Source organism: Ranitomeya imitator, chromosome 1 (genome assembly GCF_032444005.1).
Source record: "Ranitomeya imitator isolate aRanImi1 chromosome 1, aRanImi1.pri, whole genome shotgun sequence".
Classification (NCBI taxonomy): Eukaryota; Metazoa; Chordata; class Amphibia; order Anura; family Dendrobatidae; genus Ranitomeya; species Ranitomeya imitator.
Genome location: NC_091282.1, coordinates 1,103,704,332 through 1,103,728,460, shown reverse-complemented (window position 1 = coordinate 1,103,728,460; position 24,129 = coordinate 1,103,704,332). Strand labels below are relative to the sequence as shown.

Sequence of the window (24,129 nt, the reverse complement as noted above, 5' to 3'; positions counted from 1 at the left end):
TTAAAATCCTATTACGGGAATTTAGATTTTGTCCTTGGACTTGATGCTTTAATCGCTTTAGTTCATGGAAACTGGAATGTAGCAGGTTTCATATTTCTAATACTTGCCCAAGTACAGACTTTGCTGTGCCCTGGTTAATAAGAGACTAATGTGATCAACACATACTTCTATTCTTACAAGGAGTAAATGATTTATGGGTCTTGTATGTGGTGATGGTCTGGAGTTGGAGGGTAATTGGTTTTAAGATATTTTACTTTAAGGAACAGTTTCCCACTTGGAGTTCTTTTCTTCAGTCCAGTTCAAGGTCACATTCCATACTCTGAGAAAGTTGGGCGAAGGCAATATCGCTGCCATCTAGGATAAAACCTCTCTATATGTGGTGGTTCTGCTGCTGTAATTAGAAACAAAACCACTTGGCGCAATGTGATTCTGATTAACTTGTTCCAGACTCTTTCTTGCGTATTGCATTTAATAAAATATTTTGAAGACCATTGCCCTTCAGCAAATGAAGATGTGAGATGGCTCCTGTCCCGGAATGTAATCCGATTAAACACCTGCAGAGGGTGGAAAAACATCTACCTTTCAGTTTCCACCATGAATACATCTGAAAGTACCTAGGACTTGGCAAACAGCCTGGTTTAATGATTGACCAGTGATTTGAGGCTGCAGGTGGGACAAGTATCCATCGTTTAATATCAGATCGATATTTAAAGATTTTATCTCGTGTGTCATGTGCTTTTTAGCTCATTGCAGCACTAAAAAGATCCTCATTTTGCAATATTTTGTTATGCATGAACTATGTGCAAAATCGCCTGCAAGCACAGGTCACCTAGTGGAAAACTGCAAAACCATCGTAGGCGGTCCTTGTTGTAATCGTTGACAAAGTTGTTGAACAAAATCTCCGGACATGTCCGTATTGGACAATGTCTGACTATGCAGGAATAAGCATCTACTAAACCAAGGGGCACTAATAAGAGCAGAAGAAATGCTCCACAGCGTTTTAACAGATACTCCAGAATTGCTGTTTCTCAGGAATACAAGGATTTGCTGAAAGTCACACTAGGAACACAGACCGATTCTCACTGAAAAGTAAAATGTGTCTATTATACGTTTATGGCTGAGTTATCTTACCGCTGTACTTGACTTGAGGCTCATTCCTTAATATACAGTTTTTTTTTTTTTTTTTTTTTGTGTGTGCTCATGTGTAGTGATTTAAAGATTGGCTTGACCTTTACAGTGCTTCATTAATATTAATTACAATGGAAGCTTTGTGTATAGATGTATGCATGGAGTGAACTAGATGTGGTATAAATCTTTTACTAGGTACATCAACATAAGTGAGTTACCGTATCTGAGTATAATCCGACCCGAGTATAATCCAACCCCCCCTAATTTTGCCACAAAAAACTGGGAAAACTTATTGACTCGAGTATAAGCCTAGGCTAGGAAATGCAGCAGCTACCGGTGAATTTCAAAAATAAAAATAGATGCTCCATATCGTTCATTATTGCCCCATAGATGCTCCATATAAAGCTGTGCCATATAGAATGCTCTGCACCGTTCATTATGGCCCCATAGATGCTCCATATAAAGCTGTGCCCCATATATAATGCTCTGCACCGTTCATTATGGCCCCATAGATGCTCCATATAAAGCTGTGCCATATATAATGCTGCTGCAATAAAAAAAAAAATCACATACTCTCCTCTTTGCTCAGGACGCCGGCGCTTTCAATATTTACCTGCTCCTCGTGCGGCTCCGTCTCCAGCACTGACGCTCAGCAGGGGGCGCGCACTGACTACGTCACCGCGACCTCTGACCTGAGCGTCCCTGCCAGAGGACGCTGAAGACTGAGCCGCACCAGAACGAGGAGCAGGTAAATATTGCGCAGCGCTTCCCTCCCCGTATACTTACCTGCTCCCGGCGCAGTCCCTGGACGTCCCTGCTTCTTCCACCGCTGCATCTTCTTCCTGTATTGAGCGGTCAGTTACCGCTCATTGCAGTCATGAATATGCGGCTCCACCTCTATGAGAGGTGGAGCCGCATATTCATTTCTGTAATGAGCGGTACCATGTGACCACTCAATACAGGAAGAATCTGCAGCGCTGGAAGAAGCAGGGACGTCCAGGGACCGCGCCGGGAGTAGGTAAGTATAACTAGATAGCCCCCCCCCCCCCCCCCCCTCCCCTGCCGACCCCCGGGTATAACTCTAGTATAAGCCGATAGGGGGACGTTCAGCCCAAAAAAATGGGCTGAAAATCTCGGCTTATACTCGAGTATATACGGTAAGTCCTCTGCTTGTAATTTTTTAGTCACTGTAAATGGGTGCTCTAGCAATTTTTCCAGCTCAGTCACCTGATTCCACTGGCTTTCATTTAGCATCAGTTGAGGGTTAACCATGTCTGCAAGAAAGGTTTTCAGTTCAAGCCAAGCGCTGAATCATTAAGTACTGCCCCATCGTGTGGCATGATCAATAATTGCCCCTTTTCCAGCACGTCTCTTCAAAATTGAGTCAACTTTAGGGGCTCTGGCAAGGTGAGAAAATTGGCTACTGTTGCCAATCCGTGCAGCAGCCTGTCCTTCTTGCAGACTGTCTTATAGCCAGCTGTAGCGTATGCACAACACAGCGCATGTGATGAATGAAAGAACGTATTGACAGTTTCAACAAGATCATCTAAACTATCATGTTGCTGTTCATCTGAAGCAACTTCAGTTTGCTCCTCAGTTACAATACTGTGTTCCTCTATTTCAAACATTTCTGTGTCTGTGGACCCAGAATGTTCTTCTGCTGGTCACCATCATTACTCTCATTAGCTTAACCCCTTAATGACAGCCAATACGTCTTTTAACTGACCTGAGATATAAGAGAATAGCCTCTCCATACAGGTGAAAATCCAGCAGCTGTCGGTTGTACACTATAGCTAACAACTTGCTGCATCAGCCACGATCCGTGTTTGCAACTTCAAAATCTGTTTAACCCCTTCGATGCTGCTGTCAATAGTGACTACATCATTATAAATGGTTAGCAGAGTGTGGGGGCTTCCTCTTTATCCAAATCTGTGCCCTCAGATCATGATTTTGTGGTCCTGATGTTTGCGATGGCAATTCATGACCAAATAGCGGCCTTAGTCTGATGGCTGTAGTTCTGTTCAGAAGTTTGTGCATTTTCCCACCTAAATGTCTTTTTCATTATTGTCCTGCCACTTTGCATTAATTCCTGTAAAACACCTGAAGGGTTAATAAACTACCTGATTGCAGTTTTCAATATGTCAGCGTGTGCGGTTTTTAAAATGGTATCGCGTTTGGGGATTTCCCAATATGAGACCCCTAAAGTCACTTCAAACATGGATAAGTCCCTAAAAAAAAAAAAAAAAAAAATTTTTTGTAAATTTCTTGGAAAAAATGAAAAATTGCTGCAACATTTTTAAACCTCCTAAAAAAGCTAACAAAATAAAAGAACATTTTACAAATGGTGCTGATGTAAAGCCGACATGTGGGAAATGTTATTTATTAATGGTTTGCTGTGGTATGACCATCTGGATTAAAGGGATAATCATTCAAATTTAGAAAATTGCAAATATTTTAACATTTTTATCAAATTTTTGATATTTTTTTTATAAATAAACACAACATATTGACCTAGATTTACCATTATCATAAAGTATAATGTGTCATGAAAAAACAATCTCAAAATCACTGGGATTTGTTGAAGCGTTGCAGAGTTATTACCACATAAAGTGACACTGGTCAGATTTTAAAAATTAGGCTCCGTCACTAAGGGGTTAATAGTCCTTATCATATTTGAAGCATTGTCCGTTATGACAAAGAACTTGCGCTTTTTTAAGTTCATAGTCTTGCAGAACCTTTTCCACCAAGACCTGGAGAAACTCACTGGTGTGATGAGCTTTGGTGTCTTTTACTGTCAATATACATACATAGTAACATAGTTAGTAAGGCCGAAAAAAGACATTTGTCCATCCAGTTCAGCCTATATTCCATCATAATAAATACCCAGATCTACGTCCTTCTACAGAACCTAATAATTGTATGATACAATATTGTTCTGCTCCAGGAAGACATCCAGGCCTCTCTTGAACCCCTCGACTGAGTTCGCCATCACCACCTCCTCAGGCAAGCAATTCCAGATTCTCACTGCCCTAACAGTAAAGAATCCTCTTCTATGTTGGTGGAAAAACCTTCTCTCCTCCAGACGCAAAGAATGCCCCCTTGTGCCCGTCACCTTCCTTGGTATAAACAGATCCTCAGCGAGATATTTGTATTGTCCCCTTATATACTTATACATGGTTATTAGATCGCCCCTCAGTCGTCTTTTTTCTAGACTAAATAATCCTAATTTCGCTAATCTATCTGGGTATTGTAGTTCTCCCATCCCCTTTATTAATTTTGTTGCCCTCCTTTGTACTCTCTCTAGTTCCATTATATCCTTCCTGAGCACCGGTGCCCAAAACTGGACACAGTACTCCATGTGCGGTCTAACTAGGGATTTGTACAGAGGCAGTATAATGCTCTCATCATGTGTATCCAGACCTCTTTTAATGCACCCCATGATCCTGTTTGCCTTGGCAGCTGCTGCCTGGCACTGGCTGCTCCAGGTAAGTTTATCATTAACTAGGATCCCCAAGTCCTTCTCCCTGTCAGATTTACCCAGTGGTTTCCCATTCAGTGTGTAATGGTGACATTGATTCCTTCTTCCCATGTGTATAACCTTACATTTATCATTGTTAAACCTCATCTGCCACCTTTCAGCCCAAGTTTTCAACTTATCCAGATCCATCTGTAGCAGAATACTATCTTCTCTTGTATTAACTGCTTTACATAGTTTTGTATCATCTGCAAATATCGATATTTTACTGTGTAAACCTTCTACCAGATCATTAATGAATATGTTGAAGAGAACAGGTCCCAATACTGACCCCTGCGGTACCCCACTGGTCACAGCGACCCAGTTAGAGACTATACCATTTATAACCACCCTCTGCTTTCTATCACTAAGCCAGTTACTAACCCATTTACACACATTTTCCCCCAGACCAAGCATTCTCATTTTGTGTACCAACCTCTTGTGCGGCACGGTATCAAACGCTTTGGAAAAATCGAGATATACCACGTCCAATGACTCACCGTGGTCCAGTCTATAGCTTACCTCTTCATAAAAACTGATTAGATTGGTTTGACAGGAGCGATTTCTCATAAACCCATGCTGATATGGAGTTAAACAGTTATTCTCATTGAGATAATCCAGAATAACATCCCTCAGAAACCCTTCAAATATTTTACCAACAATAGAGGTTAGACTTACTGGCCTATAATTTCCAGGTTCACTTTTAGAGCCCTTTTTGAATATTGGCACCACATTTGCTATGCGCCAGTCCTGCGGAACAGACCCTGTCGCTATAGAGTCACTAAAATGTCTTGGTATTTCATTTTTGTCACAAACAAATCGGACATTGATGGCAAAATAGTTCACTCTGTGATGTGTGCAGGCATCCATTTTAAGAAACAGAAAGCGTCCCTTGAGAGTTTTTTTTTTTTTTTTTTTGTGTTTAATTTCTTCCTTTCTTCCTTCCTTCCCCCATTCGGACACATAAAAGCTGGTCGTGAAGATAATGAAATAGGCACACTATCCTTTACAACAAGCTATATGGTCTGTTTTTTAAATGTATCTACTGTCATTGTCACAGTAACTTTGTCACTGACAAAATATCTTGCAACTCATGGCTGCAAAGTTCTCTGCTCCTTTGTTTGGCTGGAAGAGCTGGGCACTGGTTCATTGGTTTGGATGCAGTCTTTCTCATCCACTGCTTTCAGTACTGGATGAAAGCGCTGTAAATGTCTCTTTAGATTAGAAGCTCTGGTAGGAGCATTTTTATCTTTGCCTGAATATGCACTGATCTTGGCTTCACAGCATTTGTTTTCGTCTGGATCATTTGTCATACACTGACAGACATAATGTTTTCTATCTTGAGTGATGGTGAAATGTTCAAATTCAGCTGATTTAATGTGACGCTTCTTTGACATTCTCAGGTTTTTAATTCTGCATTCACAATCCAAATGACAATTGTTTTTTCCTAAAACCAATTGTACAAAATTATTGCCAGGTCGTACAACTGATATAGTGGTCACTAATACTGTTGTTCCTCATGTACTCACAGTTAACTGATGCAAAGTTTGTTGAAAGGATAATACTTCTTAGTCTTCCTCTTCTGAGTAGCAGCTGTGAGATGCTTGGAAGACGCACACCATACATCTAGTCTAGAGGAGGAGCTTTACTACTAAGAATTTGCAACACATTTTCACTTTGTTTCATACATTCTAAGTAGGGGGGTTGGGGCAGCATGAGGTTAACCAAGTGTAAGATTAGATAAGGGCAGTGGAGAACAGTGACACACAAGAAGTAAAGGTACCGTGACACTCAGCGATGCTGCAGCGATATAGACAACAAGCCGACCTAAACTAGATTGCTGGAGTGTCGCTGTAGAGACGTCAAACACAGCAACTCCAGAACAATGCAGGAGCGATCCAGTGACGCAACGGCGACTCACTTCTCGTTCTCGCTCTCGCTGGTTGTTAGCTCCATGTCAAACAGCCGGAGTGTACCGATCCGACACACATCTAGGGGCCCTATGCTCGTTGCTGGCGTCGTTGCTTTTGATGTGAAACATGACGATACACGCCGACCTGGCGACGAAATAAAGTTCTGGACTTCTAGCTCCGACCAGCGATGGCACAGCGGGATCCAGATCGCTGCTGCGTGTCAAACACAACGAGATCGCTATCCAGGACGCTGCAACGTCACGGATTGTTGTCGTTCTCTTTGCAAAGTTGCTGAGTGTGACGGTACCTTTAAGAAATGTCTCCATCTCCAGCAGAACTGATTATCACTGTTGTTCATAGTTTGATAGAACATATATATTTGAGTAACATTTATAAAATTCATATGAAAGTTCAATTATGAAATATTAATACTTTTTTTTTTTTTTTTTTAAAGCTGGAGTCGGTACACTAACTCCAACTCCACGACTCAACAGCCCTGCTTGTGGAGTGTCAATGACTGCCTTCTGGACAGCTGTAAAGTCGGCAGTCCTCCCCATGATTGTGGAGCCTACTAAACAGACTAGAGGACATTTTTAAACGCTTGGGAAGGCTTTTTTAAATTATTTTAGTTTACTGAGATAATAACTTTTGGGGTTTAAACTGGCTGTAAGCCACAATCGTCAACATTAACAGAAATAAACACTTGAAATAGATCACTGTTTGTAATGACTAAGTTTTCCTTTTTGTATTGAAGAACTGAAATTAATTTTTTGATATTCTGGTTTTGTGAGAAGCACCTGTAATTCATGTTGGTCTGAGTAGCGATCTCTCTCCAGTCCAGGTCATTATTGAAGTGGTCAGTCACTTTTTTTTTTTTTTAAACCCAGGGACAAGAACCTGCTCGTAGATCCACTCTGCTGGACAGTGATGAGATCGTCTCTTACTACTATGATGACTGCAGAACAGTATATGAAGTGTTTCAAAGAGGACTGCGAGTATCAAGTAAGTATTATAGAATGCTGTATGTAAGCCCTGAAAGGGGATGGCCGTAACTTGTATCGGCCAAACCTGGTGACCGGTTCACTTTAAGACTACCAAAATTTCGAGAAGCAAATAAATGGATTTACTATGTCATTATAGAAAATGTCAAAAGCCTTTTATCCTCTATCCACTGTATAGGTGATGTATGATCATTGGAGTCTTCTGCCCACGAGTGTATTGGTTAAAGGGTGTATCCGGGACTTTACACAAAAAATATGCCTAAGCACTAATGGGCAGGTAATTGCAACTTACCTGCTTGTTGTGCACGGCGCTGTTCTTACCCCCCCAGCACAGTGCGGTTTGTGACTGCTCCTGCTGGGGATTAAGCTCCCTTTGCTGACACGACTTGGTGGGACTTCTGAGGTCTTTCTGATTGACAGCTGGCTCCCCCAGTTAGTCAGCGGGGATCCAGCGGTCAATCAGAACAACCTCAGAAGTCCCACCCCATCGACAGAGTGGACCGGAGAGGAAGGTTTCACTCTGTAGATGTGACTTTAGCAGAGGCGGCTGAATCCCTGGCAGGCGTGGTCTGTGACCACACTGTGCCAGGGAAGAATTGCGTCGGACACAACAGACAGGTGAGCAGCAATTACCTGCCTGTTAGTCCTCAGATACATTTTCTTTTTTCTTTTGTAAAGTCCCGGATATCTCCTTTTTAAGTCCTTTTTGTGTCAATGGCGCAGTATAGAATATTCATGCTCACCACACCATCCAATGTCAATGTGAATGGTGGTCGCATGTGTGCAGTAGTATTACATTCGTCATTTTGGTGTGCTAAAGGGACCAAACTTGTAAGGTCCTAATGATATCGTCTGCGTTTAAGATGGCATTTGGGACATTCACTTTAAAAAGCAACAGGCATTAGATATGTAGACATCTAGTAGCGACCGCCATAACATTGTGATAGGTTTACCGTGACAGAGGAGCCAGAAGACTGCAGTGTCTCATTTCTCATACTCATGCTGGATTTATCAGAGACTGAGGGTTTCAGTGTTCTAATACCCTCCTTCTCCAACTTGGCTTCTCCCGCGCCCCACCACCCCCACGCCCCCTTTCCTCCACTCCCCCCTTTCCTCCACTCCCCCCTTTCCTCCATTCCCCCCTTTCCTCCACTCCCCCCTTTCCTCCACTTCCCCGTGTACACCTGTTTGTGAGTATATTTGTATGATTTTTTTTTTTTCTTTACCGCTCTTCGTATTAACTTGTTAGTCTGGTGGGTGTATTAAGGTACACTACTACTCCCCTCCTCCCTGGGTGGGAGAGGTGTACAGATGGAGGGCCGATCCGATTCAGGAGCTAAATCAAGGCATGTGGCCCTGGTATCTTCACAATCAGATGTAATCCAGGGAACAGGGCAAGCTAGGGCGCCCCTATGGTTAGAGACAGGGAAGGAGCCCCTGGTCCTGGGATACCAGACAACAGTTGTGACAAGCATGCATTCCCCTGCTTTGGAAGAAAGATACTGTTCAAACAATCTCCTTCTGGTTTACCTAAGTAAATGAGGTGGTGATGGAAGAACTCGCTTCTACGATTAATAACTCATATGATTGGTTACAAAAACCTGGTTTTATTGTATGGAATTCAAAATGTCAGATGACTGCCTGGCCTTTATAGGGGAGAACTGATCTGCTCCGTAATTTTTTTTCTCATCGTTGCTTACCTATTACCCTCCACCACCTCCTCTTCATACTGTTCTTTTCTGCATTTGCATTTAGCAATGTATTTCCATATCCTGTGGTTTTTGTTTCTTTTTCTTAATTTTGAAGCCTCTTTGCAGTATGACTTTCATTATCTTTTCTAGATAACGGACCTTGCTTGGGGCATAGGAAGCCTAATCAGCCTTATCAGTGGATATCCTATCAAGAGGTAACTATGACTGAGACAAATAGTTGTATAATACCGCTTGCACACAATTCATTTGCCAATACGCTTCAGAGAGCTGTTGGTTGAGGGCTATTCCTCTCAACTTTCTTCATACACACTATATTTTACAGGTACACTTTGGCTAAAGAGTTAACAGAATGACATATAGCTCAAGTAAAGTACATGCATGTGTGGCAAGACACTTTTTTTTGGCAAGAAGAAAAAAAATCTTGCTAAAAATTGTGCATAGCCTGGAGGCAGCTTCCTACACTCAACTTGAACAAATGCAGATAGTCCTTCCCCATCACTGAGAGATCTGCACTCTTCTCCTGCCAACACTGATCAGCCAGATCGGTGCAGGGCAGGAGGAGAAGCCACCAGGACCTATACATCACAAAATTTGTACAGATGCTGCAGGTCCTGTCTTGCTGAAGGATTTTTCAGGTCATGTGCGTGAAATGAAGGCAAATATGCTAATTTTATTTTCCTTCTCTAAAGGTATCTGACCGGGCAGAGTATCTGGGATCTGCCTTGCTGAACAGGGGATGTAAACCAAGTTCTGAACAGTTCATTGGCATTTTTGCACAAAACAGACCAGAGGTAAAATGTTCCCACTCTACTGATTGTTACTGAGAACACAGCGCTGGATATTGGAATGAATAGATCTGGTTTATACTTGCATCCATCCTAATATTTATGTATAAATATGTCCCTTTATTTAAACACTGATGTATAATAAGCAATTGTTGAATACAGGGTGCAATGTGTTTCTTACCGATGTCGTAATAAAAGGTCTTACAAGTAATTTCTTGCCATTGTTTAGACTAATGTGACGACATTGTATGAACTCTGTTTACAGTGGATAATCACAGAACTGTGCTGCTACACCTACTCCATGGTGGCTGTGCCGCTCTACGACACCCTCGGCGCTGAAGCCATTACCTATATTATAACCAAAGGTACTCATTTCTGGCTTGTCAGGTTTGTTACCTGTAGAGCAGTAGCATTTATGAATTTTACTATTGTGACTGCTCTTCTTGTAGTTCATGTTGCTTATTTCCTTTTGATTGAATATTTGGGGAACTGCGCCATCGCTGTGGTTTTTGTAGAAATGTAAAACCAACATTGTTATTCTATGAGACAGTGGTGAACTTGTTTTAATAGTCACCTTTTTTACTTTATTTTTTTAGCGGAGATCTCTGTGGTGTTCTGCGACAACACTGAAAAAGCTAAATTACTACTTGCGAGCGTTGAAAATGGAGAAACCTCCAGCCTTCGTACAGTTGTGCTTATGGATCCCTTTGATGAGGATCTTGTGGAGAGAGGCAAGAAGTGTGGGGTTGAGATTGTCAGCCTGAGAGACATGGAGGTCAGTCATGATTAAATAACGCTTATTTCTATTCATGGAGTTTTGCTTTTGATAATAGGAGCATGCTGATGGCGCTCTGCAATCACAATGATGGCTGCGCTTGTAACACTTCACCTCCGGTCTCTCTCCTCATAAGTGGGCAACTAGTTAAAGCGGAGTGGCTCCTTAGGCTACTTTCACACAGGCGTTTTTTTTTTTTTTTTTAATACGTCGCAATGCGTCGTTTAGGGGAAAACGCATCCTGCAAAGTTGTTTGCAGGATGCGTTTTTGCCCCATAGAGTAACATTACCGACGTATTGACACACGTCGCAACCGTCGTGCGACGGTTGCGCCGTGTTGCGTACCGCCGGGAGCAAAAAAGTTAAATGTAATGTTTTTTTGCTCCAGACGGACTGCTTTTTCTGATCGCGCATGCGCGGCCGGAGCTCCGCCCCCACCTCCCCGCACCTCACAATGGGGCAGCGGATGCGCCGGAGAAATGCATTTGCTGCACCCGTTGTGCGGCGCTAACAACGCTCGCGTCGTAATCTCGGCCCGACGCAATGCGACGGGCCGAATTCCGACGCTAGTGTGAAAGTAGCCTTAACCTGCTTATTCTGTTAACATGCCTTTTTAGCCATCATTATTGATCCTCACTCTAAAGCACCTTAAAAACATGATTCCTTGGATCACTGGCTACACAGAAGCTTTTAAAGCCTTAGGATGGAATGGTTTAAATGTGTTTTTCCAACCCTATTCTACCCTCCTATTACTTAAAAGGGTTGTCCACTACTAGACTAAATGTTCAGCCCCAATGAAATCATAAAGCCTATACTCTCCTCCCATGCCTGCGCCTTTACTGCGGTGTTGGCACTCGCTCTCCCCAGGGTTGTGATGCGGTGTTCTGACTCGTGGCGCTGGCACCCAATCTGTGCTGACGTCACTGTCTGCGCCTTTGGACAAACTGAACACGAAGAGGAAGCCAGGGCTGCAGCTGATCCCAGACTTCTTCTTTATGTTCAGTTTTGTCCGAAGGCGGAGACAGTGACTCTAGCGCTGGTTGGGCGCCGGCGTCACAACACCGCATCACAGCCCCCAGGGAGCGCTGAAACCGTGGGAATGGCGCCGACATGGGAGGAGAGTATAGGCTTGAATTTATCGGGGCCGAACGTTTTAGTTTAAGAATGGGTTGTCCTAGTAGTGGACAAGCCCTTTTAAATCTTGACCCAGTTGTATGGGGATGAAGTAATTTACCGTAGATAATATTTTGTCCAGCATAGGACATTTACAGTGTTTTAATGTTCTGTAGGTTTTTCTTCCTTTTTAATGTAGTGTTAATATTTTTTTTTTTTTTTCTCTCTCTATTCCAGGAAGAAGGAAAGAATCATCACGAGAGACCAAAGGTGAGTTAAGGTGCATTCATAGGTGTGGGATTTCAGGAGACTTATTGATTTTGTTCAGGTCTGTCACTTAATAGTGGCCTTAGTTGTAGTTTAAAAACATTTATTGGTTTCCAAAGAAAATTCTGAGATCTAAATTATTTTAAGAGGAATCTGTAACTTAAAATGGTTATTAAAGTGGATGTTAACCTAACAAAATGACTGGTGATGAGCGAATATACTCATTACTCGAGATTTCCCAAGCACGCTCGGGTGTCCTCCGCGTATTTTAGTGCTCGGAGATTTAGTTTTCATCGCCGCAGCTGAATGGTTTACATCTGTTAGCCAGCATAGGTACATGTGGGGGTTGCCTGGTTGCTAGGGAACCCCCACATGTAATAAAGCTGGCTAAAAGATTTAAATCATTCAGCTGAGGTGAGGAAAACTAAATCACCAAGCACTAAAAAATACTCTGAGGTCACCCTAGTGTGCTCGGGTGATCTCGAGTAACGAGTATATTCGCTCATCACTGGAAATGACCCATATTCATTTGTTAAATACCACAGTTCTATTGCACCAGTGCTTCTGTAGACCACCAAAAGTCTCGTTTAGTGATGAGCGAGTATACTCGTTGCTCAGGTTTTCCTGAGCACGCTCGGGTAACCCGAGTATTTGTCAGTGTTCGGAGATTTAGTTTTCCTTGCCACTGCTTTATGATTTACAGCTATTAGCCAGCTTGAATACATGTGGGGATTCCCTAGCAACCAGGCAACCCCCACATGTACTCAGGCTGGCTAGTAGCTGTAAATCAAGCAGCTGAATAAAAAAAAAAATCTCAGAACACTAACAAATACTTTGAGATCACCTGAGCGTGCCCGGGAAAACACGAGCAACGAGTATATTCGCTCATCACTAGTCTCATTATTTCACCAGCAAAGATGGTATCTGCACATGAACGATAAGCAGCAATGACTGACCAGGGAGGTAGTGGGGTACTGTAAGGACACCGGCACTGGAGTGATAGGTGGTGGTGGTGGTGGGGATAACAAACAATTTTGTTTGGGATATGTTGTTTTTAAATGTATTTCCATACCTTTCAGCCACCAAAGCCAGAAGACCTGGCAGTAGTCTGCTTCACAAGTGGGACAACAGGTGACTATATTCATTACAGTAGTGAAAATCCTCTAAATTTTGCTCGCTGTTAAACTATAAGTGTATTGTGTGGGTTTTTAGGTGATTTTTCCTGAGCTTTTTTATTTGGATAAGACTTCTATTGTATAAACTGGCGAGTGGTCCGCTTACCCTCTTCACATCTTTAGAAACCTGATGTTCAAAAGTCTGAACATTTTATGAACAGCAAGATGTTTATAAACCTAGATGCAGATCTTCAGTCCACCACAAAAGACAGTGGGCAAATGCCGTTGGGAAGAGCAGCTCCGGAATGCAAACTGCTGCTCTACTCTAACAAATGAGAAACCGAGCCAGGAGCAGAGGTCCTAGTGGTTAGCCGAGTGCAATATTATCTGGGATGTGTATAATGGGGCCGCGCGTTTGTGCATTTTACAATGACGTGTCCAGAATAAATGTGGGGCATACTACTTGTAAGATTGTTCATCTGTTTTAAGTGACTTGTTTACAAGTCTGTATACATGTGTTTTTAATTCTCCCAATAGGAAACCCAAAAGGTGCAATGCTTTCTCACAAGAATATTGTCAGCAACAGTGCTGCGTTTCTTAAAGTCACAGAGGTAATTGTTCCTGGGCTTTTCTGTTCAGCATGTGATCTAGCAATGTATCGCCACCCAGCTTTTTACAACGTTATATTTGGCATCGCCCTGTATGTGTTTTTACTATTTCTTTACTAACGTGGTTTCCAATTTTGAATGCGCCTGAACTGAATCTGCTATAAAGGGATGTTTCCGTATAGTGCAGCTTTCTTCAGCGTCTGATTTGGGTGCAGTCGCACAGATATACTGCAGAAGCTCTTTTGGAAATTTCAGGATTGTCCTACTGAGCAGTGATGGGAATGAACAATTATCATTATAGTGCAGAGACTTGACCTATTAGGAAGGAATGACTGATTCTCTCTACAAGCATATGGTTGTAGGGCTCATGATATTGACCATCAGACCTGAGTAAATATCTTAAGATCTGCTTTAAAGGGAATTTGTCAGTAGGATCAGCCTTCCTAAGCAAATGTATATGTCTCAGCTGTTCTGGTCTATTGGCCGGACACATCTCCCTGAGAATCTGCCTCCAGAGATTATTTTAAGGCCGGCGTCACACTGGCGCTTTAAACGGCCGAGTGCAATGCGATAAAAAAATTGCATTGCACTCGGACCAATGATAAGTTATGGGGCAGCTCCAAGCAGCTGACTTTTTGTCAGCCGTTTTCCTCGGTTGGAGACAATCGCAGCATGCTGCGATTGTCTCGGACCGAGGAAAACTCTTGGCTCATTCGCACCCATATAAGCCTATGGGTGCGAGTGAGACAGCGCACACCACTCGGATATCATCCGAGTGGTGTGTGCTATAAGCGGACTCCAGCAATGGAGGAGATGGAGAAATTCATTTCTCCGCCTCCTCCGCAGCTGTGCTCCGATCCTCCCTGTACGAGAGAATCGGAGCACAGACGCATGACACTCGGCTCCTGCTCTGCTGCGAGCAGGAGCCGAGTGTCATTAGCATATCGTATCGGATGATCTCGCATCGGATGCAATACGCCAGTGTGACGCCGGCCTAAATCATTCAGTTACCAGTGTGAGACATGTAGTGACTGACAGTCTGTTCTTCGGATCTATAGATCTCACACTGGTAAAGCCTCATTTCACTTAAAATCTCTGGAGGCAGATTCTCATGCAGACCAGTGTCCAGACCATAGATCTGAACAGCTCATTTACAGAATTAAAAAACAAAACAGTGGAATAAGGCTGATTTCACATTTGCAGTTGTCCGCAGCGTTTCTGACGCATACATCCGCATGCATCTTGATTTCCTATCTTTAACCCCTTTCTGACCTCATCGGACGAGATAGTACGTCCGAGGTCAGAACCCCCGCTTTGATGCGGGCTCCGGCGGTGAGCCCGCATCAAAGCCGGGACATGTCAGCTATTTTGAACAGTTGACATGTGCCCGCAATAGCTGCGGGTGAAATCGCTATTCACCCGCCGCTATTAACTAGTTAGATGCAGCTGTCAAACGCAAACAGCGGCATTTAATCGGCACTTTCGGCCATCGGGCCGGAAATGAGCGCATCGCCGACCCCTGTCACATGATCGGGGGTCAGCGATGCTTCTGCATAGTAACCATAGAGGTCCTTGAGACCTCTATGGTTACTGATGCCGGTTTGCTATGAGCGCCACCCTGTGGTTGGCGCTCATAGCAAGCCTGCATTTCAGCTACATAGCAGCGATCTGATGATCACTGCAATGTAGCTGAGCCGATCAAGTTGTGCCAGCTTCTAGCCTCCCATGGAGGCTATTGAAGCATGGCAAAAGTTTAAAAAAAAAAGAAATATAAAAGTTTTAAATCACCCCCCTATCGCCCCATTCAAAATAAAACGATGAAGAAAAATCAAACCTACACATATTTGGTATCGCCGCATTTAGAATCGCCCGATCAATAAAAGAAAAGGCATTAACCTGATCGCTAAACAGCGTGCGAGAACAGAATTAAGTTTTTTTTGGTCGCCGCGACATTGCATTAAAATGCAATAAGGGCGATCAAAAGAACATATCTGCACAAAAGTGGTATCCATAAAAACATCAGCTTGGAACGCAAAAAATAAGCCCTCAACCAACCCCAGATCACAAAAATGGAGATGCTATGGGTATCGGAAATGGCACAAATCTTATTTTTATTTATTTATTTATTTTTTTTAAACAAAGTTTGGAATTTTTATTCACCACTTAGATGAACGAGAACCTAGACATGTTTGGTGTCTATGAGCTCTTAATGACCCGGAGAATCACAATATCAGGTCAGTTTTAGCATTTAGTGAACCTAGCAAAAATAGCCAAACAAAAAACTTGTGGGATTGCACTTTTTTTTTTTTTTTTTACAATTTCACCACACTTGGAATTTTTTTTTCCTGTTTTCTAGTACACGACATGGTAAAACCAACGATGTCGTTCAAAAGTACAACTCGTCCCACAAAAAATAAGCCCTCACATGGCCATATTGACGGAAAAATAAAAAAGTTATGGCTCTGGGAAGGAGGGGAGCGAAAAACGAACACGGTAAAACGGAAAATCCCAAGGTCATGAAGGGGTTAACATTGCAGACACAGGTGCATGTGTTCGCTCGCGTTTGCTTACGCATGCGTATTTTCATGGTGTGCGGCTGGGCGCGGCTGACGCACCATGTTAGAACTTTTTTGGCATCAAATTTCCACTGCCATACGCATGCGGACGCTCGTGGAAGGAATGTGTCAAAACAACGCATTAGTCTATGGGAATGCAAGGACATGTGTTCGCTTGCGTTGGCACAAGGGTTTACATACAGAAATCCCATGAGCCACGCCCATTCGACGTAGCTTGTCAAGGAAATTCTCCTTGAGAAAAATTTTCAGAACACATTGCACATAAATGTGAATGCATGCAAATGTTGTGTTTTTTTTTTTTCTTTCACTTCTTCATCTGTTAAATACTACTTTCCCTGTCATTTCTCATTTCCCAACTTAATTTAAAGCCTGGATCTCCATAAATTATGTGCATGTGAGGTTTTTGGGTTGTTACCAATATGTGGTGAGAATTTCATGCCCATAGCACATCTAGAAATATTTACTTGGAAAACTGACGTTTTCAATACTTTTTTTCTCCCGCTGTAAATGTCTTGGGGGGTATTGATCTTACTGACAGTTACCCTTTAAACAAGCATGCTTACAACTAGGATTAAATGAATGGATACAATAATGCTGGAAACTGTATGATGGTAACATGCAGGCTGTGAATCAGGAGGCCAATAACTCACCAGTGCCCTTTCAGCTCGTTTAGAAATCTGAGGGAAAATAGTAGTGATCAGCCGTATAATAGTCATCAGATTACATATTGCACCTAATAATGTTGCGAAAGGGCTTATTAATAAGCTGACTACTGTAAAACAAAATGTCTGATGGTTTATCACGAAGTGTATGAGGGCCAATAGTTTCCTGATAGACTTCTAGGAAATGTAAGTGGGTGCTGTCTGAAAGGGAATCTGTCACTCCATTTTTCGCCTATGCCACCGCCATCAGGGGCTTATCTACAGCATTCTACAGCATAAGAAAAACAGGTTCTATTATACTCACCCAGGGGCGGTCCTGGTGCAGTCTGGTCCTATGGGCGTCACGGTTTGGGTCCAGCGCCTCCCATCTTCATGCGATGACGTCCTCTTCTTTGCTTCCTGTCGCAGCTCCTGCGCAGGCGCACTTTATCTGCTCTGTTGAGGGCAGAGCAAAGTACTGCAGTGCGCAGGTGCCGGGAAAGGTCAGAGAGGCCCAGCTCCTGAGCACTGTAGTACTTTACTCTGCCCTCAACAGGTCAGATAAAGTACGCCTGCGCCGGAGCCGCATCGTGAAAAGAAGAGGACGTCATCGTATGAAGATGGGAGGCCCCCGGACCGCCCCTGGGTGAGTTCAATCTAACTAGTTTTTCTTACCTTTCAGGTTACATCGGGGGCTTATCTACAGCATACCAGAATGCCCCTGATGGCAGTGGACTTGGCTTATAGGCGAAAAATGGGGTGACGGCTTCCCTTTAAATGCCTTGATTCCATTTAGTGTAAATCTCAAAACGCCTTCTCCTTTTTTCTGTAGGTAATGTAGTGAGGTGCTGCAAAACTGCTTTTCTTTATGGCAATTGTGCATGCAAATCGTTACATCTTTTTACTAACCATCTGACTTGATTACCGTACTTTTAATTTGAGGGGAAAAAATAAATCTTTGTGCTGATCTCTTCCTTCTGGTGTCCAGGAGTTGGCGTTTCCTTCTACTCAGGATGTTGTTATCTCTTTCTTGCCGCTGGCGCATATGTTTGAGAGAGTTGTGGAGGTAGGCATGAGGCCTGGTATGTTTTATATGCTCAGTACTTTTTTATCATATTTTCCAGAGCTTGCTTACACTGAACGCCAGTGATATACATGTTTCCTATTTGCCTCTGGCACACATGTTTGAAAGACTGGTACAGGTAAGATCCCTTATAGTCTCTTGTGGATGTGCCCATAGGCTAGACATGGGAGGTAGGTAGTAAGTAGCTTCCATTACATGTGAGTTTATGAAAGGTGCACCTATCGACTGGCTTATTTCAACACTTGTAATACAACCATTAAAGGTGGTTTGTTTTTTTAGGAAGTTATAAAATGCCCAATGCCCTTTCATAAATTCTCGACTTATCCACCGTAACCTACACAGGTTGGTGGCCCAAAATATCTGTAAAGTAGGCAGCTCCATGACCCTACAAAGTGCGAACAACCTGTATTTGATCGATATCTTGCAGTTTTCACAATATGAATTTGATACTTTGACCTCAATTCATTAAGTTTTTTTTTTTTTTGCCAGAATTCCTCTGCAAAACTATATGAAATTTTGCAAAATATTTATGTAACTCATTGCCCCCCAAAACTTACTACTTAATGTTTTTACTCCAGGCGTGGCCACCTCTGCCAACTTTAAAAAAAACAAAACAAAAACACCATGGCAAGAAAATAATGTACGCTACGGAGAACTGAAATACGTTTCTTGCTTCGTGCATGGCAGCTGAGACTCTTGATGAATTTGTCTCCTCTGACTCTAGCTGTCCCTTCATTACAGGGACGTGAACGTCAGTAAATTGCCTATTAATCAGGTTTTTGTACTTCTGCCAAAAATGTTTTTAAAAAAAATACGTTTAACTTGGCACCATTTGTATTAAAAATTAAAGCCCAAATCTTGCAATTTTTCTGACTGGCCATTGGGACTTTTTTAGACACTTCCTTTTTGTTTCAGGAAATAACACTTGTACATAGCCACAATGGTGAGAATTTGACCCTATATTTTGTGTTTGAGTGTCTAATGAGCGTGTGCAGAGGTCACTGTGGGAGGAGTCGGCTGTGACTTCCCTATTGTGATTAGTGGATCCTTTGTCATCTGTATATAGAGGTGTTTCCTGTTACTGCAGGTCAGCCTCTACTGATATGGAAAATCCTATTAACTCTTTAAAAGAAGTAGGGGTCTAAGAGAAGGAAAAAAAAAAAGCCTCAGTAGACAGTGTAAAACTCTCAGCACAGGATGACTGTTCAAACCAAGTCCAGGCGCTCTGCATCATATAGGGGCCAATAATTTAAATACGCCATCCCACCTGCTTTTCCCCTCATTCTCCACCCCCCTCTTTTTTTTTTTTTGACAGATTTGTCTTCAGAGGCAGAGTAGAGAGGAGAAGGAAACCATGGTCACAGGAGTTTGTGTATCTGAGATGGGATTGCAGGAAGGCCGGTGTCACACCAGCGTATAGTATCGGATGTGAGAATCAGGAGTGATATGCTAATGATACTTGGCTCCGGCTCTGCTGCGAGCGTGAGCTGAGTGTTGGGGCGGTGTGCGCCGACGCTCTCGCATGACAGGATCGGAGCACAGCTGTGGAGGAGACGGAGACAGTAATTTCTCCGTCTCTGCTGCCGATGTTGGTGGGAATCGCACTGCACTTGGGTGATATCTGAGTGTAGTGTGATATTTCACATGCACCCATAAAACTGTATGGGTGTGAGTGAGCAGAGTTTCTCTGCAAATCGCAGCATGCTGTGATGGTTCTCATGCCGAATCTCCTTAAAAAAATAATCGTTAACACTGTGCCAAGTGCTATGTGGTGATTCATCGCACTGCACTCACCAGTTGTACAGTAGTGTGACTGCGGCCTTCCATACGCAGCTGATATCACGGGTGCACCATTTACCATAGATGTCGCATCTGACCCTGCTTTCTGCACCTTGCTGACCCCCCCATAATAACCTTTTCCAAACTTGGACAATGCAATACAGAAGATTGTCACCATTGTGGCTCTGACCCCATGTGTAAAAGTGGTATTTCCCAAAATAAAAAGTAGTAAAGTCCTGGTGGCCATTGAAAAAATGTGTTTGTTTTTGGGAGGGGGGGGTGGGGTGGGGGTAGTTGCTCTAAAGAATAAATAAAAATCTAAATTGGTAATGTGGAACTCGTTAGGCTGTTTTTGTTTTTTTTAAATAATGTGAACAAAAAACATTGCCACTTTTTTATTTATGTTTTTATAAAATACATGTGACACACAAACCTAGTCCAAACAATAGGTCTTTATGATGATTACCTCTTGTTTAGTCTGGCATGAAAAATGCCAGCCTTGATAAATGGCTCCTCTGTTTTGTAAAGATCACTTTTCCTTATAATCACAGGCAGGAGGCCTACAATGATGGGTAACACCTATTTTAACCCTTTCACTCCCAGGTGGTTTCCCTTTTTCATTTTTTTCCTCCCTTTCTAAGAGTCATAACTTTTTTTTTTTTTTTTTTTAAACAATAAATTTTTATTGAAAGTTTTCGGTTTACATTTACGTGATAATCAAGATAATCAAAAAAAAATCAGGATAAGTCTTTACATACAATCTGAACAATAGTGCATGTGGTTAACTGACATGCAATCATACAACCTAACCAAAGTAAGGGAAAGGGGGAGTGGGGGAGGGGAGCCCGAGTAAAGAGGTGTATAACGTCTAAAGGGTTTGGTAGGTTATTCTGAATCCGACTGAATGTAGTTAGTTGGGTATAGTACCGGTGTGGCAAAAGGGGTATGGTTGGTGTATTCCGCCCAGGGGAGCCATATTTTCTCGAATTTTCCAACTTTGTCCATTAGTATAGCCGACAATTTCTCATTGATCATGTACCAGGTGAGGCGTGTTTTGACTGCGGAAAAGTCTAAGTTTGGTTTTTTCCATGCCAAAGCAATGATTTGTTTCGCTGCTAAAAATATAAATGAGATAAGGGATCGGGTATGATTAGGGATGTTGGGGATGCGCTTGTTAAGTAGTGCCTCCCATGGGTTTTTTTTAAGGTTAATGTTCGCTATGGAAAAAACCAAATGGTATATCCTAATCCAGAACCTTCTGACAATCGGGCAAAGCCACCATATATGGAACATGTCTCCTGTTGAATTGCAACCTCTGAAGCAATTTGGGGAGTGGTTAGCCACAGCTTTAGCTACTCTAGCGGGGGTCAGATACCATCGGGTTAACACTTTGTAGTTGGTTTCTAACATAAGTGTGTTTAACATTCCTCCAGTAGATGAGGACCAAATTTGGGACCATTCCGAGTCTGTCAGGGTAGATCCGATGTCCGACTCCCAACGAACGGTATATTTCAAACAATGCCTATGGGAAGGGGCATTAATGTATGAGTAGAGGAGAGAAATAATCCCCGAGGCATGTGGGTTTTGACGACACTTTTGTTCAAAAGGGGTCATGGAGTAAGGAGGGGTAGAATTTTTTAATAAGGAGTTGGCAAAGTTTTTTAATTGTAAGTATCGAAAGATTTCTCCGGAGGGGAAGTGGTACTTTTCCTGTAGAGCCGCGAATGGGATTATCCCATCAATATTGAACAGCTGGTGAACCCTGGTTATGCCGGCTTCGACCCATCTATAAAAACTTTTGATAGATCCCACGCCTGGGGGGAATAGGGTATTACCCCAAATGGGAGCGAGGGGTAAAAAGGGTGAGATCAGTTGTGAGGAATATTTTAAAGTGTCCCAGATTGTAAGAGAATGCTTTATAATGGGGTTCGAGATATGTTTGCGTTGAGTTGGGAGGATCCATAGTACTGTGTCTAGAGTACTGGGTTGCATTTCGAATGCTTCCAGGGATAGCCATAATGGGGGTTCGTTATAAGCATGGTATAAAGTCAGTTGGCCTAATTGAGCTGCTCGGTAATATTTCAAGAGGTTGGGGACTCCCAAACCCCCTTTTAGGCGATGGCGGTATAAAGTAGCCTTGTTAACTCTCGGGATGCCTCCTCTCCATACGAAGGTGTCTATAGACCTTTGGGCCATTTTAAGGAAGTGTGAGGGGATAGGTATAGGCAGAACGCGAAATAGATAGAGCAATTTAGGGAGGATTGTCATTTTTAGCGCACGTACTCGGCCCAACCAAGAGAGATGTAGTTTCTCCCATGATTGGAGCAGAAGGCGAAGTTTCCGGAGCATAGGAGGATAATTAGCCGCATAAAGGGAGTCTAGGTTAGCTGTTAGTTTAATCCCCAAATAGTCCAAATGGTCAGTGGCCCATTGGAACGGAAAGTTGTGCTGAAGTAGTGAAACAGTAGGTCGCGAAAGGGATATGTTCATAGCGTAGGATTTGCTGGTGTTTAAGTGGAGGCCGGATATAGTTTCGAAGCTTTCTAGGGTATGTAAGAGGGCCGGCAAGGAAGTCTTAGGGGACGACAAAAGCAAAAGCATGTCGTCAGCAAATAAAAGAAGTTTATGAGAAACTGACGCCACTTCCACTCCCTGAACTTCAGAATTAAGGCGCATATGAATAGCTAAAGGTTCAAGCGCCAAAAGAAACAACAGGGGTGAAAGGGGACATCCCTGCCTGGTTCCCCTACTAATAGGGAAATACGTGGAGGAAAAGCCATTATAACGTACGTAGGCCGAAGGGGAGCTATAGAGAGCGTAAATCCAAGAGAGAAAGTGGTCGGGAAACTTCCATCTCCGCAGCACCGCAAACAAATATGGCCATGAGATAGAGTCAAAGGCTTTCTTGAAGTCTAATGACAGTAGCATACTTGGTATGTCACGGTGTTTGCAGAGGTGCAACAGATGGGAGACCCTCCGTATATTGTCTGAAGCTTGTCTCCGAGGGACAAAACCCACTTGATCTTTGTGGATTAGGGTACCCAGGCCAGAGTTCAGTCTTTGGGATAATATTTTGGCTAAAATTTTGAGATCTATGTTGATAAGGGATATTGGTCTATAATTAGACCAGAGTAGGTGGTCTGTGTTGGGTTTAGGTATCATAGATATTGCAGCAATTAGAGAGGCTGCACCTGGCTTATTGCCTTCTCTCAAAGAGTTAAAGTAATTAGTGAGGTGGGGGATCAGAATTGGAGCATATTTCTTATAGTAGAGGGCCGTAAAACCATCGGGGCCTGGTTTTTTATTGGTTTTCAAGTGTTGAATGGCTAGTTCGATTTCACTTGGCGTTACGGCTTGGTTGAGGAGTTCAATCAAATCGGAGCTAAGAGCTGGAAGGGGAATAGAGTCTAAAAATGTCTCTATCGTTTCTGAATTCGAGGTAATTGGGGCCTTGTACAGCTGCCTAAGTTTTTGTTGGAAAAAGTGGGAAATTTGTTGTGGATTAGATGTGATACCAGCAGGTGTGCGTATTCGAATAGGGGGCCTGGGTAAGGGTAGGCATTTTAAGCGTCGAGCTAAATTAGAGTTATTTTTATTATTGAGAGCGTAGAAGCGTTGCTGTGACCATCGTATGGCCCGGTCTGCGATCTCAGTGAGACTAAGATCTAATTCAGTGCGAGCATGGAGAAGGTCGCGATACGTAGTTGGTGAAGGAGTGCTTTTCATCTGAGACTCTAAGGCTGACACCCTGCCCTCCAGTTCAGCTATCCTCGCGTTCCTGTCTTTTTTCTTGCGGGAGGCCTCTTGAATGCAGAGACCTCTAAGCACTGCTTTATGTGCTTCCCAAAGGGAGATTGGCGATGTAGCTGAATGTTGATTCAAGGAGAAATAATCATCAATGTGATTTTTCAGCCTTTGAGAAATATCGGGATAAGAGAGCAGTGAGTCATTCAGAGCCCAGTTGAATGAACGGGGCCGTGGGTGGAGCGTCGAGCATGTGAGGAGATTTGGGGAGTGATCTGACCAGGGTGTAGAAAGAATGGATATATTAGAGATGTTTGGGAGGAAGGATGGGTTAGCGAATATGTGGTCGATTCTAGTGTGCACTAAGTGGCGTG

General features: G+C 42.9%; 1 protein-coding gene across 5 annotated transcripts in view; it reads left to right on the top strand.

Annotated features, from left to right (window-relative positions):
* ACSL1 (acyl-CoA synthetase long chain family member 1) overlaps positions 1-24,129 on the top strand; it is a 106,601-nt gene that overhangs the window by 36,927 nt on the left and 45,545 nt on the right. For 3 of the 5 annotated variants that reach the window (XM_069744314.1, XM_069744315.1, XM_069744316.1), the window contains exons 3-11: positions 7,443-7,557; positions 9,398-9,462; positions 9,958-10,059; positions 10,319-10,418; positions 10,650-10,828; positions 12,179-12,211; positions 13,288-13,339; positions 13,861-13,934; positions 18,273-18,350. In XM_069744314.1, coding sequence (XP_069600415.1) covers positions 7,443-7,557; positions 9,398-9,462; positions 9,958-10,059; positions 10,319-10,418; positions 10,650-10,828; positions 12,179-12,211; positions 13,288-13,339; positions 13,861-13,934; positions 18,273-18,350 — 798 coding nt within the window. Of the gene's footprint in view, positions 1-7,442; positions 7,558-9,397; positions 9,463-9,957; positions 10,060-10,318; positions 10,419-10,649; positions 10,829-12,178; positions 12,212-13,287; positions 13,340-13,860; positions 13,935-18,136; positions 18,215-18,272; positions 18,351-24,129 lie in introns of those variants that run through there. The other 2 variants (XM_069744317.1, XM_069744318.1) reach the window with 2 other exon arrangements.